The 20,565-nt window shown below is 36.7% G+C and overlaps 2 protein-coding genes and 1 pseudogene across 2 annotated transcripts; 2 read left to right on the plus strand and 1 right to left on the minus strand.

Moving 5' to 3' along the window:
• The first annotated feature begins 1,237 nt into the window (after positions 1–1,237).
• On the plus strand, positions 1,238–2,368 carry LOC143597204 (F-box/kelch-repeat protein At3g23880-like). Its single transcript, XM_077075775.1, has 2 exons — positions 1,238–2,224; positions 2,309–2,368. Exons 1-2 carry the CDS (start codon positions 1,238–1,240, stop codon positions 2,366–2,368), a joined length of 1,047 nt encoding a protein of 348 aa, XP_076931890.1.
• Positions 2,369–5,934: 3,566 nt separating this feature from the next.
• LOC143597205 (gibberellin 2-beta-dioxygenase 8-like) lies at positions 5,935–7,796 on the plus strand. The gene is made up of 3 exons (XM_077075776.1): positions 5,935–6,395; positions 7,144–7,480; positions 7,572–7,796. Exons 1-3 carry the CDS (start codon positions 5,935–5,937, stop codon positions 7,794–7,796), a joined length of 1,023 nt encoding a protein of 340 aa, XP_076931891.1.
• Positions 7,797–8,697: 901 nt separating this feature from the next.
• LOC143597208 (U-box domain-containing protein 16 pseudogene) lies at positions 8,698–11,167 on the minus strand (annotated as a pseudogene).
• Positions 11,168–20,565: the final 9,398 nt, after the last annotated feature.

The raw sequence follows: 20,565 nt of genomic DNA on the forward strand, positions 1-20,565 counted from the left end.
CTTGTCGATCGAGGAAATAACGTTAGAGATTAAACGAGTTATGTGACTCGGGAGTGCGGGCTTGTTTAACAATAATGTTATTTGGGCTTTGTTATTTGGTTTTATACTTGGGCTTTAGTATAATGATAAGTGGGCTTATGATTAATCATTTGGGCTCATGTGAGATATGAGAATTGATTTTATATGTCGATGATTTCATTCTCTGAAAAATAATAACATATCATCTCATCGATACAAAGAACAGAGAAGAAGGTTACTTCTCTCTGGTTCTTCATCATCATATAGAATCATCAAAATCAAATTCCAACTACAGAAAATCTCTGTCTTATCCGATTTGCTTGTAACCCGCAAATAAGTTTATCTAAAAGTGATTCACGATTCAGAGATTAATCCAGACAATTATTCAAGAAACCAAGATTGAAATCAATGTTACAGGTTTGCACCATTAATCGAATTCATCCTCCAGGTACGCAATTTATACAACAGATAACAAGTTGTAAATGTTCAAGTGGAGACTGTGGAGTCACAAAATTGTACGTGACCCATGTCAAAAATTGGCTAGCTAGTTGTGATTATTAATTAATTAAATAGGAGTATTTTTGGTGTTGTGATAGTACGTTTAAACATGTTAAAACATTGTATGCATGCTATATATGAAGAACAAGTTGTCATTGATATAGTGATTTAGAAATATGATTGAATGTGGAGAACACTCAAAATGGTTTAGGTTGAGTCGCACAAACCATGTTTTAAAAAAAAACGGACTGGTTCTGGATTTAGTCAACAAAGTCAAAACCAGGTCAATTAGGAATCGTTTCAGGTATGGTCGGGTTTTTTAACCGGTTTGGGCAGATTTTTATCTAGTTGTGGTTGGGTCGTGTTTGGGTTATGATTAGGTAAAGGTGGAACCGGTTCCGGGTATGGTTTCTCTGAGGCACTGGAAAAGCAAGTCGGGAACACCAAGTCCTGGTTCCAGTCGGGTCCGAAACTGAGTTTTATGCCCAAGTCTAGTCGTAGGTGGGCAAATACATAAAAAATGTATATTTTATTTATGTTAACAAATTTAACATAAAAATATAATTGGTATATTTTATTTTTTTAAATGTAAGAAGCGGGCTTGGGTTAGGGCTTATAAGTTATAATATACAGCATATATATCGTTCTTAACTGCCGTTCAAAAAGAATAACTAACTAGCTCTCTTTCCATCCATTCATCCATCTGGTTTGCATCATTCTAATGGAAGAACTCGCAATTGATGTGTTGGAGCAGGTCCTAGTGCGATTGGATGTAAAAGACCTAATCCGATGCAAGGGCGTGTGTAGGTCATGGCTTTCTTTTATATCCAGTCCTCGTTTTGTTAAAGCTCACTTGAATCATAATATTAAAACTGATCGTGACAACCATCAACTTGGCCATAGAAGGATCCATACATGTGATGTAAGGAGTGAAACAACCTGGGCTAGCTGTTATATTCCTAGTATTGTTGGTTCTTGTAATGGCCTCGTATGCATTTCTCCTGAAGGAGCTCAGTTTCTAGTAACAAATCCTTGTACTAGAGAAGAGAAGAAGCTGCAAACGCTGCCTAATACGTTCGGAGAAGATGAGATAAGGCAATTAATAATATGGGGTTTTGGTTATGATTCATCTTCAGATGACTACAAGGTTATAGGAGGGTTCAGGAAAAGTACTTATTCATGGCGAACACTTTTTCATATGCTCACATTGAAATCAAATACTTGGAAAGTTATTGGAGAATTTGAATATGTGAATATGGCTAGTAAAACTGGTGTCTTATTTGACGGGGCGCTATACTGGCTCATGTCTAGTAAAATCCGTAGGAAGAAAACAATTATTTCTTTGGACTTATCTACAAAGGAACTTAAAGAAATCCCTCAACCAGATGGTGCCGGTTTTAGTTTGTCTAATCTTGGACTCGGGGTCATACAAGACCGTCTATGCTTATATTCATATCTTTTCCCTAAGAAATGGGTAATGAATAACAACAAGTGGGAACTACATATTAGTCAGGGGCATGATGTTGCACACCGCTTGAGTGAAGTAGACGATTCACAAAACACGAGGGGTTATGTCTACAGTTTCAGCCATTGTGATGGAGATTATGACGGTTGTCATGTGCCCTGCAATCGGGACTATATTTGTGCTAGTATATTTGTCAAGAGCCTTGTATCTCCGCATCCCTGTGTTGATGAGGGACCAAACAAGGTTCCATCTAAATGCGTATTCTTTTAATATAGTTCACAGCACACACAAATATATATTATTCTAATTTTGTGTTTGTATATACAGGAAGATATTGGGGGTTCTGAAAGTGTTAACACCAAAAAGAGGAAGAGGAATAGCTTGTAAGCATAAAATTAAAGCTTCTGGTTGCTGACATAATTTTTTTTTATCTAATACGGTATCAGGTTCAGCTGATCATTTATATTTTATTATGCAATACTAATAAATTGGAATTACATATGTTTTTATTTTAACAAACAAATGAATATATAATGAGGGATTTCAACTAATGATCTGTGGAACTAACTGTTGGTGATAGTTTGAATACTTTGTTTTGTGTATTGATTTTGGATTATAAACTATATTAATGTTTTTGGGCCTATAGGTATATCATAAACGAAGGGGACGGCTCAAATTTTTGGCCGAAAAAGGGTAAATTTAAACTACGTATAAAACTTTCGGGCGAAAAAACGTATACATTTACACTACTACTGCGAAAAAAATAGGGAGTTTTCGGGCGAAAACGAGTAAGTTTACACTACGTATTAAATTTTCAGGCAAAAAATGGACACATTTACACTACTGCGAAAAAAATAGGGAGGTCGGGCTCAATTTTTCGGACGAAAACGAGTAAGTTTACACTACGTATTAAATTTTTGGGCGAAAAATGGATACATTTACACAACTGCGAAAAAAATAGGGAGGTCGGGCTCAAATTTTCGGGCGAAAACGAGTAAGTTTACACTATATATTAAATTTTCGAGCGAAAAATGGACACTTTTACACTACTGCGCAAAAAAACAGGGGGGCCGGGGCCACCCCTGGCCCTAATGAACCTTCGCTATTGGAAATGGATGCCGGAAGGTGTATGCGTATTCAGTAACTTATAATTGTTATTAACTTGCACGAGACCCATTGGCAAGATAACAACTTGTAAGTGATCAAGACATCAACTGCAGACACTAAATTGTACGGGGCCCATTGGTGGAACATTGGTTGGTTGTGGTCAACTAAATTGGATTATTTGTAGGTAAATTGTCGGAAAAGCTTCAGTTTTTTTAGTAGTGTATGACTCACACACCCGGCATATGATATGCCACATAACCCCAAAACAGTCGGCACATAAAATCAACACTGAAATACCTTATGTTGTGGCGAGTATGGTACATTATTACCTCTTATCAAACAAGTTAAACCATTGTATGCTTTAATTATGTATTTGAAGAACAATATGAGTTGTCCTTGATATGGTGAGTCAGAAATATGATCGAATGTGAAAAACACTCAAAACGGTCGAACGTGGTGTAGCATATGGCGAGTGTCTAAGCCATGCCACACCCAAGCTTCTTGTTATACACCGCACATACGCCACAGTCAAGAGTATGGGAATAACATACCATACGGCATACGCTAAACAACATAAGGTATGTTAGTCTTGTTTTTCCATGTCGATTGTTTTGGAGTTATGGATAGTTTACTCATGTACCATAGTGTGCAATCTTACGCTACTATTCCAAGTGTTGTTTAACACTAACTTTGAAATAAAGTATAACAAGTGAATGGTTGATAAGATCAAGTATCGGCAAAATTATGGAAATTATAACACACACTTTTGCTAAAACCGGGAGCCATAAAACTAAATAAACTTTAAAGTTCATTGTTATTAACATCTTGATTCTTGAACGCATAAATGCAGTGGTGAAGCTTGGACATATGCTCAAGAGGGTTGGGCTTAAAATTTCAATTAAAACGGGTAAAATTTACACAGGGCCGGCCTTTAGGGAGGACGGGGTGGTCGAAAGCCCCCGGCCCGACACTCCGTTAGGCCCGAAATTTAAAAAAAAAAAAAAAATTATTTATTTTTTTATGAATAACAAGATGTATATTTAAAGTTTAAACCCAATTACATAACAACTAATTGTTTAAAGCTAACAAAATACTCATTTTACTTGAGACCAAAAAAAAATTTTCACCTTCGGTCCAAAAATATTTTTGACTTCTTGGAGCGGGCCTGAATTTACATTATATATACATTTTCAGATGAAAGTGAGTACGTTTACATCACTGAACAAAAAAACTTTGGGGGGGAGGGGGGGTTACTACTAAGTTGCGCCATGCACATATGTTTATGTAGGAAAAAATAAAACTAAATGAACTTTAAGTTGATGTCATATCTTCAAGAATTCCTCTCCGTTTGAGGTAGGGTCATGCTATGCATACACCAGCCCCTGGCCGGTGTGGGAATAAGGCTATACGACTCGTATAGGGTCTATACGAGTCGTATAGGCCTAACTTATTGACCTGTGTACGAACATGTCAGTGTGGCAGCTTTTTGCAGTCTATACGAGCCGTATAGACCCTATACGAGCCGTATAGATTTTCCAGCTCGTATAGCCTACGTAACTCGTCTGACCTATACGACTCGTATATACAGCATGTCAGCATGTACTTTGGTCCTTATGATTACATGTTTGTTTGGTTGCTTAGTTAATTATCGCGTATGGATTATTATAATTTTGCTTATTTATGTTTAAAAAGTTTTTCTTTTACAAGCGCAATCAATTAGAGTAAAAAAATGAAGATAAAGTATTTAAATACGTTAAATAATGCGTCACCCGACAACTTCTTTATCATTTGTCTTGTGTCTATAAGGCTAATATTAAACAACTATAACATTATAAATTATAAAGGTTATATTTTAAAACCTGAATTAACACGAGCCAAAACATCTACACCAACAAATGAAACAAAAAAGTCGTTACCCCGAAACGTTCATGTTGTACGTAGGTTGTTATGTATATTTTTATTTTGTAACCAACTCGGGTGTTATTTTTAATATTATGTAATTTTAAAATTGAAAAAAAAAACTATACGAGTCAAATAGACCCTATACGAGTCATATAGCTCTATACGAGCCGTATAGGGGCAATACGATACAAAAGAAAAAAACCTGACACTTCTGCTTGAAAATGACTTGACTATGCACCTATACGAGTCGTATAGAGCTTATACGACTCGTATAGACTACCCTGGTATATAAATAACCAACATGGTGTATGTATAACCCAAGCTTGAGATACTGTAAACATGGAATTCCTTAATCCTCATAAGGAAAAGTACATGTGATCCCTTTTCACTTTCATTAAAGTTTTAGACTAAAGTAGTAAACAATGGTTTGTCTGTCGCTCAGATAGCATCCTCATTTGGGAAGAGATATATAACAATTATTTCTTGAAAGATATCATCTATGTAACTCCTGAAACAATATTTAAAAGCAACGTAACTTTTCGAGAAATAATGAAAATTTAGAATCTATGGATGTAGCTGACTCATGAATATAGTGTAACATAGAGTTGTTTAGAGAATGATTTAAATTTTGTACAAATGTACAATACTTATATATGTGCAAACTTAAAGAATATAAATACCTTATTAATTATTATTTATATTGTTATTATCAATACCCCTTTACAAGTTTTAATTTGATTTCACAAATCATTTAATTAACCTTTTGTTTTATATTACAATAATTTATTAGAAGGCAACGCGCAAATTCCATGCATTTGTCCCGGTCTTCATTTCTAAAAATAACATAGCAAATGTCACGTTGCATATTGATCATGCATGACACTTACATCTTCTCTTTGTCTTCCATTGAATCACACATTCATTACCACAGCAAACTCAATCCCATGGCTCTAGCCCGGATCAAGAACCGCCTAACCTCATCCACGGTCACCACCGCACCGCCACCGTCTCCCGTCCCAAACTCAGCCAAAAGCGCCCGGGGTGACCAAGCCTTTAGCAGTTATCTGGACAAGATGAAGCACATGCCTGATAATCTTCCTGATTATGTCAACCGATCCATGATTGCCGATGTCGAATACCGGCTGATTAAAATCCAAGACAAGAATTCCATTAGTGAGATGATGAGATCTGCCAAAAAGTATGGAGTGTTCAGGATTAGTGGCCACGGGATATCGACCGAGGAGCTGCAACAAGCGTTTTCGGAGGCCGAGTTCTGCTTTGGATTGTTGGCCGATCGGTGGAGCCGGGATGGAGATCGGGAGGAGTTTCAGTGGTCCCGATCTGGCCTTGCGGCTGCGGAGCGTAGGCGCGATGTTGTCCGAGAGGAGCGATTCCGCAAGTTCAGGTAATCTATGTTTAATTTTGATCTTTTGTTTACTCAGTTTTTTTAATAGATCTATGTGGAGTGACTCCTTCGGTTCGGATCTGTCTTGGTGGTGATATATCATCGGTTTTCTTGTCTTCACGGTCGGAGCCATGGCTCCGAGGACACTCTGACAGTCAAGTCAGTATGTATACGAGATCGATAAATAAACATCAACGTATATGGTGGTGCTAGTCTTTTATACAGAGGGGATGTTGGGCCTAAACCTTTTGGTCGGACCTAGTAATAGGTTTGACCCATTAAACCGGGTCAAACCAGGTACGGTATACTTATATCATACCATACAAAATTTGTCTTGTTAATCAAAGATTATGAGTTTAAACCACATCATAAGTCCCCCTTTATATAGGGAAGGGATGTTGGGCCAATACAAATGGGGCGTCCTTGTAAAGGATTTGACCCATTAAGTGAGGCCCAAACCATGTATGGTCTACCATACCAAGTATGGCTTGTTAATCAAAGTTTTGAGTTAAAGCCTCAATCATAAGTCCCCTCTATACAGGGAAGGTAAATTGGGCCCAGCCATAATGGGTTAGACCCATTACATTAGACCGGTCTCAAAACGGGTACGGTCTATGCATACCATGGGTGCAACTTTTCTCATTATTCAATGTACGAAATCGACTGATTGGCTATTAGTATTAGTTATGGTCAATAAACGTGACACAAGCTTTCTTATCTATCTTGTTATATATCTCATGATTTACAGCCAAAAAATGGACAATCTTGCAAGTAAACTCGAGGCGATTGCTGACGAGGCTGCTAAGATCGTGGGAAGCTATGGAACTAGGCAATCTCGCCAGAAAATAAGGGAAAATGAAACAAGAATGACACTGTTCAAGCACAATAACTCGGCTCTCCAACCGCACACCCCACGCTCTTCCCAAACTCCACGAGCCGACTCCAAGAAAGACTACGGCACATTCGCTCTAAGCCTTCATATCCCAACAGAGCCAGGTGATTTCAGCCTTCAATCTGATGAAGGCCCTCTGTCTTTCAGAACCGGGCCCGACACCATTGTATTCACCCTTGGAGAACAGATGCAGGTACTTTGATTACAAATGTTTTTTTATGGGCCGGCCCGGCCCTACTGATTTTAATACTCGTTTTGACATGTTATCCAACTTGCATTTTAAGGAATGGAGCTGTGGAGAGTATAAAGGTGCAAGTGGGGAGATAAACATTGAACCAGAAATAACCGAAGATCATGAGCCTGGATCATACTCGGTGGAGTTCAAATGTTCGCCTCCGGTTCTGAATCAAGCTGTTGATAGAATCAACACATGGTCCATAACTGATCAGCTCTTTATTGTACTTGGCCTTCTTCTGTTGTTCTCCTTACTTTCCTATTTCTTTCTTTAGATTTATCTACCCCACCCCACCACTACCCCACCTCACCCCACACACATCAACATGTTTCTACTTTTTTTGAGTTTAGTTACTTATCTATATGAGGATTCTATGATAATGAAGTCCTATCTATGAAGGTTGAATTTTTGTGGCAAACACTCTTCATCAAGCTTTTGGGATTTGGTATTTGTTTAGACTGGATGGCCTAATAAAATTATTGATCTTGATTAAATATATATTCGTGCAATGCGTCCTCGAGATTTAAAAAAGATAAAATTCCTGGAATATAATCAACTGGAACCGAAATATACACACACTCATGGGCGGAACTTTAAAGGGGCGTGGAGAGATTCCGGCCTCTGCTATATAACCCGTATATTTCAGATAAATAGAGCCTATATATTTCCAATAATATTATTATACAGAAGTGTCGATATATGATTTTTTATAACCTTAACCAAACCAATTATAAGTCTTGGTTATTTTTTTTAGAATTTATGATTATTATTTTGAGGAAAATATCTGGTTTTTAATGTGTAAGAAGTTAATATTAATTTCTATATTTCTGGCCCCTCCTATTCAAAAGTTCAAGTTCCATCATTGCAGAGACTGAGTGTTGTTCATGTCTATTATAACCTGTTGAGCTTGAGGGTTTTTATTTTTTTTATTTTTACAATTAGAGTTCAAACTTCAAAGGCTAAGGTCCCTTAAATTTAACCTCGAGTTATATAACCTGTTGAGCTCGAGTTTGGCTTTTTTGACTTTTGAGATTTTTCCATTCAAGGTTTACTTGTCGCAACTTGTTCATCATTTATTAGTAAATAAATATAAATATATTGCAAACTTTCACCTAGTAAATCAAGAATTTGTACTCATTTTTACACACACTTGCCACTTCAACTTGTAGTTGATGAATTATTTGGCCACTTTTCTATTGAACTGTATGAGTTGAAAACATGTTTACAATTGGCATTTGTTTCTGTCGAAATTAAAAATTAGAAAACAAACAAAATAACTACAATAAAATAAAATCCCCCAAAAGAATAAGATTTTCAACAATCTACCCCGGCAACACCACTCCCGTAGCCGTCGTCGTTGTCGTCAAACTCCCACTCGCCACAGCATACGCCGCCGTAGGATTCCCGTACAACCCCGCGGCCCACCTCCTTAAAATCCTTAACAACGTCGCCCCCTTCCTCCTCCCCCGCCCCGTCCCCATCCCCATCACTTCCCAAATTATCCTCTCAATCCCTGGTATCGCCGCTAACTCCAACACCATCTCCAACCCACCTTTTCGGCATATATTTACAAGCGTTGCGGCCGCGCTTTCTTGCGCACGCTCAGTCCCATCCCTTAATACCATTGCTAGTTTTCAAATCACATGATAAGACGCCGTTATCGCAGCTAACCCTCCTTTCTTCACCACCGCTTCTAAAACCGTCACACCTTCCTCCGGCAACCCGTCGATGACATCACTCGCCATTTCCACCACCCCGGCTTCTAACAATTTCCCCACTGTCTATCTCCGGCCAAATTCAATATCGCCACCAACGCGTCTCGTTTCGAATTAACCGGACCGTTAATAGCCAATTCCATCAAACCTTTAATCACACGTGACTTTCTACCTAACTTTTTCCGGTAAGCGTGAACTCCGGTGAGACTAAATATCGTCGCCGCCGCGTTTCCTTTCGCCTCCCACGTGGCACCCGTTCGTAACACTTCAATAACGCTGTTAAGTACTCCGTCAGTTTCCATTATCTTAGTTTTATTCGTTTCAAGAATAGATAAGTTTAAGATAGTGGTAACGGCGTTAACTTGTAGGCTCGGATGCTCCAAGCCTAAATATTTAACTAACAAAGGTAAGCCGTCAGCTTCGGCTATACAGGCTCGGCTATTCGAGTCTGTCTTGGCTAACGCGCGCAGCTCTGAGACGAAACGGTTAGCCGTTTTCAACGTCTGCGCCGCGTTAGCCTTCTGGAGTAAAAACGACACAGTCATCTTCGTCGCCTCGATTAAAGTCTTATTCATGGTAACGCCGTTAACGTTCTCTTTAGTCTCCGTTGACTCAAACGGAATCCTGTGTTCGCGGCACCACATAACTATTAAGTTACGCAAAGCACAGTTAGGTATTGTTTCCGTGTGGTCCAAAGTCTGACCTGTTTTCGGACACGTGGTGTGTCCTGATTCGATCCACAGGTTTATAGATGCTCGGTCGTAAGTTTGACCGGTTGACACCACCACCGGATCACGCATCAAGTCTAAAGTTATCGGACACCGGAAATCATTCGGAATCGTTATATCCAATGAGCTTGAGCTTTTCCGACGCCGTACGGTAACCGGAGATGATGACTCACCGTACAACACGCACTTAGCGTAACGTACAAGTCCGATTAACGAAACAATTTCCGCCTTTGACTTCTCATCGCTTTGGCTTCTAACTTCTTCAAGTATCTGGATCTCGTCGGTACAATTTGACGAATTATTAATTTGTAATTTTGTAAAAATCTCTTTGAGCTTTGATTGTTCAGGAACGATCTCACGTTTAATATTGTCTAATATTAGAACAACGTCAGCTCGGAGATTAATATCTTTATCATCAACTGAAGATATTGTTTTCGAGCACTGTTTTCGAATCAATTCAACGATTTCATCAACGTCACGGCTGAGATTCATATCTCTAACTGGAAATATATCAATTAAAGTTGATAATTCATGAGTTTGCTCATGAAATTTGTTAGCAACTGATTGCTGTTGCATCAGAAGCCATAATTTGCTTCCGTTGCAGCAGTCTTCAATCAACGTCTTAATACTCTGCAACACGATGAACAATTCTTCAAAGCATAGCACAGCTGACGCTGGAAACCGTCTTACGTCACGATCCGTAATCAAATCATCAAACAGCAACGTCAGCAGCTTCGTTTTGCGGATAATCGAATTCGAGTTTCGGTGTAAAACAAATGGAATTGGATTGAGATAAGAGGTTTCTTTGGATCTAATTAATAGTGATCGTAGAAGCCTCTCTTCTGATCCAAACGATGACGTGGCAGGTGATCCAGATTGCCGCTTCTTTTTTGGCGGTAAAGTTTCCGGTGAAACGGCCATGGGTGATGATGATGATGATGATGGAAATAATAATAAAATGAAATGAATGAATATTTTTTGAAAGACTCACCGATTTGCAGGAGATAATGGAAAAAGTTGATTTTGCGGTGAAATCAAGACGCCGGTGATCGAATCTTTGAATTTAATTTGAAAAACTTATTGCAGTTGTTGTTGATAGCTGTTTATGCCTTTTTTTCTCACTTTATTCTTCTTTTATTTATTCGTTAATCATGAAATTTATATTATGGGGTCGTCTAGGCTGGAATACGGCTGTTTGACGGAGTTATATATATATATTGGGTGATTTTATCCTAATTCAATACTATAATATACAATGTATTATACGGTTCGAATAACCTTATACGTCTTGTTTGACCTTTACATGGTAGATATATAAAGTTAAACGAATCATATAATCATATAATGGAACCATATAAAGCTTTATGTTTATTTTCATAGCATGACTGTATAAAGAACTTAAATATATCATCATATACGAGCTATATAATCATACACAGATACACGACATGTGTTAACGTATACCATAGCAGTGGTATGCGTATAGTGTTGTCACATATTTACTTTTTTTAGAACGGCGACTTTTTTGTATTTAGGCTACAACACTCTACATATTTGGAGAGCCCTGATGCCCCGGCCAGACTATTTTGTCTAAACCGGGTTCAAGCTGGTTTCAGTGTTTGGCTTGGGCGTTCTCCTGGAAAACCATACCGCCTACTGCCACTTGATAATCGTTATGTCACCACAAGAGCAAAACTTTTTGGCGTTAACACATGATGAGACGGAAACCCGGGTAGGCTCTGGGTTCGAACTGATATCATTTGCATATGGCCTAACTCAAATCCATCATTGTCAATACTCACCTAAAAATGACACAAGTAGAATTCATACTTAGATCTCCATTGGATAATCAAGCCTTCGACCGCTAAGTGTGGGGATGGTTGCATATTTACTTATGTATTCATTGATTTATTTCTTTATTTCTTTATTATTTATTTATTTACTATTTGTTTATTGATTTGGAGGTGGTTGAGAAGTTGGACTCGAACAATTAGAAATATGGTGTTCGGTACACCAAAACAAAACGAAGAAGAAATCAGGGTGATGGTAGTTGTGTGGTGGTAGTGGGGTGGCGGTTGACAGCCGTCAGCCGCCGGCAGGGCGACAAGTATTAAGGACTTTTTCTAATTATTATTACTTTTAATAATTAATGATGTTTTTTTCCAAACGGCGCCCATTGACCAAATTGTGAGTTCATTACCCTTAGGCTGAGGGGTGTGGAGCGCTAGAAAGGGCGCAAGAGGGCAGCCGCTCGCGCCCCGGGGCGCGAGCACCACACCACCGAGGCGCGAGAGGGGCGCGAGAGAGGCGTGAGCGCGGAAAAAGAGGCAGGCGCAAGGGGGTTCGCGGGACCTGTGTGACGTTAGGGCTTGGGGAATGGTGAAAAAGAGCCGTTGGAGACCTTTTATTGAGCCGTTGGCTCTTTAATTTTTTTAAAAAAAAAAAATTTCTACTCCTATATATTACCCATTTTATACAACACTAACACAACTTCAAAAAAACCCAAACTTACCCATTTCTTTATACAACACTTCCTATATATTACCCATTTCTTTCAAACTTTTTTAAAAAAACCTTTACAAAATCCTATATAATACCCCTAAATCAACCCATTTTTACCATATCAAACACAACTTCAATCTCCAAACAACCCATCGTCCCAATTTTAGTATGTTTTTTTTTATTATGAATTTTCAAAAAAAAGTGTGTTTTTTTAAATAATTTTTGAGTTTTTTTAATAATACGTTTTTTTAATACATTTATAAAAAATAAAAAAAAAACCGCTCGCGCCCCCTCTCGCGCCCATCCACACCATGTCCCGGGGCGCGAGCACCACTACCGACACCCATCTTATCAAGTTTCTCTCTCTGCCACACGTCACAATATTATTGGCTGGCGCCCCCACTCGCGCCCCCCACACCCCTCAGCCTTATGAATTTGGATATAGTCAAGTTAGTACCTTGGTGAATCATCAAATGCAACTTGTAAAGTTTATTGTTATCGTTTCAATCATAAACTAGTTGACTTATTAGAGAATACTTCAAATTATCATCTAGCCATCATTATTGACATTTAAGAATTCATATTTATTTTTTGGTTCTGTCTTATCATGTAGTTGCATGATTCACATTAAAATGTGATACATGAAAGTCATAAAAGACTTTTATACTTTTCATAGCAAAAGAGTAATGAGAGTTTGATGGTGAGGTTTTTGAGTAGATAGTTTAGGATATTCGAGACTAGTCAAAATGATTACTTGAGAATATATACTATTCTATATTTGTAAATAGGGGTGCAACATAACTGGTGGTCTAGGTTGGGGATTGTTTTTCTGCGTAATAATATGAAATTATGCATTCCTGTTTTAAAATTTTTATAGATATTGAGTTACCTTAACCTCAAGTGTTTTCGTCATAGCTTCACCATTGTTTGTAAATCTTGTGTAACCTCACCTATCAATTCAATACAGTGTTTGTTGTCTATCAAATCAGTTCTGATGGTAATGGTGTTCACATAATTACACCTCCAAGCTTAGATGATAAAAATATGTATTAACATGTATTATAACAAACAACTCCGTTATTATCAAATGTAACAATGTATACTACAACCAACAAGTCCATTGGGATCAAACCTAACAAGTTAGTCTTTAGTCAACCCATGGTTTTAACCAAAATCACTAATTTTCACTAAACCGTTTATTTGTTTCTTTGTTTACTTGTTCCTACATATTCACAAGTTCTAATCCGAAAGCTATAGGTGTTCTCGATTTTAATCTTTATACATATCATGTCATGAGAATTTTAGTAATTAGTAGAACCTATAGGTTATTGACAACTAATTAAGCTATCTTTTCTTGTTTACAAAACCTCAAGGCTAAAGGTAGTGGGGCTTGGTTGAGCCCCAAGCGATCCAGTATATTTGCGCCACGTAGGCGTTGATGTGGCACAAGATCAAGCCCATCAACCAAGCCCCAGAGGGTGTAGTGGTCCAGGTGATCATGGGCTTGATTGATTTTTTTTATTTATTACTTTTTTTTGTTATATGCACAAATATATATTAAAATACTTCATTAAAACATAAATAAAAATCGTTTTTCGTACTCGTTAGGCCAGACCTAACGAGTTTAGATTAATTCAAACCAAATTATACACAAATTAATTAAAAAACCAGGCGTATAAATAAAACCACGAGACATTTAAAATTAACACAACAAATCAAATATATAGAAGCAGAAACCACAACGATATAAAATTATACGTATACCTGCCAGAGTACAACAGGATTCATTTCCTGCTCAGCTCCTTCCGATTCAAGCTTCAACGGAGTAACGCTCTTCTTATTACCGTCCGGAAACGTAACTGTCGTGGACTTCGTAACCTCCGTCACTTCACTGCCGCGAACCACCGCCTTCTTCTCCGTCTCAACCTTCACCGCCGGCGGCGGGAGAAACGGCAAACGGAAGTTACTAATTACTTGCGTGTACTGCGATAACAACGAGGTGAACGGATTCGTCGGCTGTTTTTTTGAAAACCAAAATAGCCCAACGGCTATATCCTCCCGCGGTCACAGCCACGCCGGACCACCACGCCCCCAATCACCTGAGGGGTGTAACAAATACAACTATCGCTTAAATTTTCATCACCCATTCGATTACGCAAATCAGACTTCGCATACTTCATCGCCAAAAATGATCTTTCAACGGTTGCGGTTGCGACGGGTAATACGGGAGCTAACTTTAATAAACGATGGTTTATGTATTTTAACATAATCTAAACATCATTAACCTAAAAATTTTAAAGCCTAACTAAATTAGACATAAATTAAATGTATTATGTATTTATGTTATACCTTATCACAAGGATGGATGTTGGAAATTGAGTCACAGGAGGCAGAGCCGCAGGCAGAGGGAGGCCGAGTTCTAATTCGGGTGAAGGCGTAGAGACAAACAGACCAGGGAGGGAGGCAGAGAGAGGTCGATCAGAGGCCAGAGGGTGTGACTGATTATGTTTGTTCTTGTTCAGTTGTTCACTTGTTTGGCCGATCAGATGGTGAGAGCAGAGGCAGTAAACTGATGGGTAAACTAAAAGAAAATATTAGTTTAGAATAGGATCGGGTGTTGGACTAAAAATTGAGTAGGGTTTGAGTTGGGTCTTGGGCTTAAAATTGGATTGGATATTAGACTAATGGGCTTATTGATATTAATACGAAAAATTATTTGTATAACGTTTATATAATTATATTTATAAACTTTTCATTGTATTTTTTAATACAGTTAGTCTCAAAATCTCATGAGGGTCGTCTTGAAATTATACAAGGTTCGGCTTCAAAATTTCACAGGGGTCGGGGTCAAAATTTTACAGGGGTCGGTCGGGAATTTTTCGGTATATTAACACTAAATTTTTTTTTTCACAGGTGACGGGGGACACCCCTGCTTTGTTACTATCTCCGCTCCTGCCCTTTTTGTCCAGACTTGTGTTGAACCTATCTATCTTTTCCTCTTAAATCCACAATTATGATCTAACAATTTCAATATGTAAATGAATTGTTTTAGAACTTTTGTTTGATCGATTATTTTTATGTCTTTAAAGTATTGTAAACCAATGGAACTTTTTTAAGGTAATACTAATTTAGATAAATGATTCAATGCAATAATCTATTGTCGTACATTACGTACGCAACACTCTTAACCCTTGATATCAAAAACACTTGGCGACAAACTTATAAATTATTTCTATTCTTTTTCATCCTAATTAACCATTACGCTGATTCAACCATTGTCATCGACACCATTTGGAGACACCACTTCAACTGAATTGAAATTTGGGAATTGTTTTCAATTGATAAAAGATTAAATATGTTTCATATTTGTTCATATGATGGAATTAATAATCAAATTGATGGTCGATTGTTGATTTTTTTTTATGATTACAAGATTATATGGAGTGATTTCAGTGTTCAATATTATGTTACAGAAAGTTTAATTTTAGATTTGGGCTTCTGTACGTTTAAAGGTTTGTTTAAGTGTTTCAAAGTTTTTTTGTTTCTTGGTGTGTAATTTTTTGAACTGTGCTTCTTAATTTTTTTTTTCTGAACTTATTAGTTTTTGTTCTGAACTTTGAACTTCTTAGTTTTTGTTCTAAACTTCTTAGTTTTAAGTTTTGTTATGAACTTCTTAAATTTTTGTTCTGAATGTTTAAAGATTTGTTCAAGTGTTTTTAAAGTTTTTTGTTCTAGGTATTTAATTTTTTGAATTGAACTTCTTAAATTTTTTTCTGAAATTATTAGTTTTTAAGTTTTGTTCTGAACTTTTTAGATTTTTGTTTTGAACATTTTAAGTGTGTTCGTTTTGGTCAGAAATTTGTCATGAACGTTTTTATATCATTGCTCTTTACATGTTGAAAATATCTTACCATCTGTTTTTTGTTGGTTAATAATGGATTTCAATTACACCAACAATGGACATACCATTGGATAACTTACTAAAGTATGTACGCAAATCTCCAAATTTTGAGTTTGAATACATCAATAATGGATTTCAGTTTAAACTATGAGGGAAAAATTGACTTCACGTGATTATTGCCTATGTTCATAAAATATAAAAAGATCAGATTATAGAAAATTGATTCATAGTGAACGATTCTTTTTTTATTTGAAACAAAATCAGTTACGGTTGTGATTACAAATCAATGTGATATGCAATTTTGTATTACGCTCCATCAATTAGTTGGTTGTAATCAGCGCGATGGATTGTAAAATTAGATTTAGGTTTGTTTACAAATATTCCATCGCGTGATTTGATTTGAAATTGAAATCTTCGCTCAATATTCTTGCGTATGTATTGTATACTAAGTGCTTATTGTACATTAATCCATCCCTATTAATTTAACCCGTTCAAAGTTTATAAATGTGAATATGTCATAAAAACAGGTTGAAGAGCACTTTCATAGGAAGATTTCATTTTGAAGCCCAAGCCCACAATAGTAAAGTATATTTGGACTATTTAGGCCCAATTTTAAACACTCTAGTCTCTAGTTGTGTTCACAACAGAACTTTGATAAACTGAACAGTTAAATAGCCCAAACTAAGCTCAAGGGGTTTTATAGTGGATAGGATTTAAAAATATAAATAAAATAAAAACAACTTTATTAAATTCTATTGATTAGTGTTTTAAAAAAGATACAAGAGCTACCAATCAAACACAAACAAAACACAACGAATATAATTTGTATTGACCAAATACTCCTAGTAGAAGCATATTGTGATCTGATCGTGGATCAACCATATGTGATAAGGATGCTTTTACCAAAGTTTTGTCACTCCCTTTCATTCTTTCTTTTTTTAATGATCAACAAAAAACGCCAGCTGGCCATCTAGATCACCTATTGGCAAAAATCCACCCTCACTCACGATCGTCGTAGACAAGGTGGCGACCCAACCCGTTATCGATTCTAGGGGAAACCTACAACCCGAAGGTTCACTGTGGTAAAACTACTGGCTCACATTACACATGACATTTTGTCATGATAGAAACTCGATCCCCTGATCTTTCATTAAGAAAAAATGTTATAAGGCTATCATTGAACCGGTTGCCCTTTAGTAATCTTTCCACCAACACTTAAAGACTCAACTCTTGAAGTCTTGATAGTTGTTAGCCTGATACTAATATTCCTAATTTTCAAAAGCATTTCCATTGGTGAACTTTGTTTCTAAAAATGTCTTACATTATATTCAGGATTATATTAGCAAGAGATGAGGTTCTTTTGCTGGACAATTCTAATTTTAATGCTTAATAAATAAGTTAGTTTCCCTTTATTCTTTTATAATCCTTAATCTTTATTAATATAATTGATTTTTTATGGCCTCTCTTTCTTCATCTGATAATTAAATAGGTTTTGGTTTTTCACTTTCTGAATTTTTATTTAAAGTTATTAAATATGTAATGTAATATTTTCTGTATCTAGCCTGTCAAAATAACAAATAGCTAAAATAGGAGATTAGAATATATTTAAAAGAATTTAAAACGTTGTGAAAATGGCTAGTTGTGAATACGTCAGTGGATTTCAAACTAGAGAACAAATATACATGATTAGAATAAACAGCTTTCTTATTATGTTTTCTCCTACTGACTCTAAATTTTAATATAAGAAGCGGAGTTTAAACCATGTTACTTTATAAATAGGGTGTCACTCAGGTTTCGGTCCTATATATCATACATAAAACCTTTTATATAGATTCGGCCCTACGTCCATGACAACCATAACCCCCCCCCCCCCCCCCCCCCCCCGGTTCCAGTGACAAAAACTGTATCCGAAGAAGATGAACAAAAGTCGTAAGTTCATAATCATTTATATCTTATAAATGTCTTGTGTAATGTCACTTTTAGCTTTGTGCAAATTGTGCTGCCTTCTCATTTGGGTCCAACCCATCTTTGGAGCCGTTGACACCTGATGGCAATCCTATTGGCCCATTAAGCTCAGCCCTTAATATATAGCCCGATGGCCTCATAAATAAAAAATATAATTTTGTGAACCATTATTAGACCATCTGCTATGGTGTGGGCATCGAAGCTCTCAGCCGTGTCACGTCAGCGCCACGTAAGCACCGGGGGCATCGAATCTTCAATCAATAGTGGTCCGCTATGGTTTAAAGCTCATTGGCACCCCTATATATATATATGTATGTATGTATGTATGTATGTGTGTGTGTGTGAGAGAGGTTGAGAGGGAAAGCGCCCGGCGTTGGGTTGCTGGGCAGAACGGCGCCCCACCACTAAGGGCACCCCTTGGTGGTGTTAAGTGCCCAACGGTTCCCGACTTCGCCCCCTACGGCACCCCATAGCATGGTGCCTTAGACTCTACAAATGAAATGTATTCTGTGTCATTGATACAAGGGTATTCCTAATACCCTAATGGGTTAATAACTATAATATAGAAGACTTGTCATGTCACATGGACACAGGTGTTTCTCCGTTTAGATGTTTAAATGTAATTGTTTTATCATATTAATTGAAATAATGTTTTAAATAAAAAAATATTTTTAGAATGGTAACATATATCACATATGTGGTTATTATTAGCTTAAATAAAATAGTTGAAAGAAGGGAAAGACATGGAAGGATTCATGCCTATAACAAATTATTATATTACTATTGCAACCCCTACACTATTACATCCCAAAAACAAATTCTCACTTCTTGCTGACTGGGCGTCACACGGCGCAAAACGCACCCCCAACCAATTTGTAGCTCATCCACTACACATAGCCTAAGGGTAGGTGCATAAGTGCATAACAGCGTTTATAATGGAGTCATGTTAAAAACTACGACGAAAAAACTGTCATTTTACTGCAACGTAACAGGACATTTTCCATTTAGATGTGTAATTGTTTCATTCCACCACAATAAATAAAATAATGTTTCAATTAAATAAAAAAATATATATGTTTTAAAGTTGCTAACATATGTGTGGTTCAAATTGATTGTAGCAATAAATAGGATGATTGAAAGAAGGGCAACGCACCATGTATAGTGAAAGGATTCACGCTAAAAGGAGAAAGTGCATAAACAATTAACCACTACATTCCATACGTTTTTTTACGTGGAGCAGGACAGATAGTCTAATATGTTATAATCACACTATTTGAATAACATTGTGATCATAAGTGTATTAAGTGAAATCAAATTATTGCAAATCCCTATTATCAACTAAAAAGACAAGAAACGCGAAGAGAAATAGAATAAGTTTAAAGTAGCATCATATGTTTTTGTTCCTATGGATGTCTTTTTAGGTGATGATAAGACCTTTAAATGATAATGATTTGTCTTATAGCAAATCCAACTTAAAAGGAAATTCGTGTTGTTACGTAACTACTCTAAAATCAAAATATTACAAGAAACCTAAAGTGAGAGACTACTTTTATTTCATTCAGGGCTAGTGTGTACAAGTACAACTATACATACAAGGTTTTCTAAGTAATTAATTAGTCATTTCACTTGATGAGATTAAACCATGCCATAGTTCTCACTGTCTTATACTTCGAATAACTTGAGATTAATTGGTCTAATTATGGATCTCTCAAAAGTTCCTAAGTTTTGGGGTTACGATTATTGTTCTTGTCTATAAGTCTATGCGTAGTGGAGGGACTACAAATTGGGGCCGCTTAGTCAGCAAGGAGTGTGAATTTGTTTTTGGGGTGTAATGGTGTAGGGACTACAAATAATATATATATATATATATATATATATATATATATATATATATATATATATAACACATATTAATAAAATAATAATATTCTTTTCCTTCTTCCGGCGACAAAAGCCTCCCGCCCCCGCTCCTTTTCGCCCAAATATCGCCCGGGGGGGCAGTGTTTCCCCCCAAAATCGCCCCATTCGCCCCTCCAAATTCGCCACTACGTTTGGCCTAAGAAACCATATAGTTACAGTTTTGGTTAAGTTAAGATTTATTATTATCCTTGTGTTGTTTCTTAATATTTAAACTGTATTTAGATTTTTAGTTCAAATAATTTTAGGTTATGCTAAAATTTATTGTTATAAATTTGTTGAATTTTATAATTGTTTTCAGATGATTTCCAGATT

This window comes from Bidens hawaiensis, unplaced genomic scaffold, assembly GCF_021521415.1.
Source record: "Bidens hawaiensis isolate Kalapana, Puna unplaced genomic scaffold, B.hawaiensis_p1.1 tig00047738_1, whole genome shotgun sequence".
In the NCBI taxonomy this organism is placed as follows: Eukaryota; Viridiplantae; Streptophyta; class Magnoliopsida; order Asterales; family Asteraceae; genus Bidens; species Bidens hawaiensis.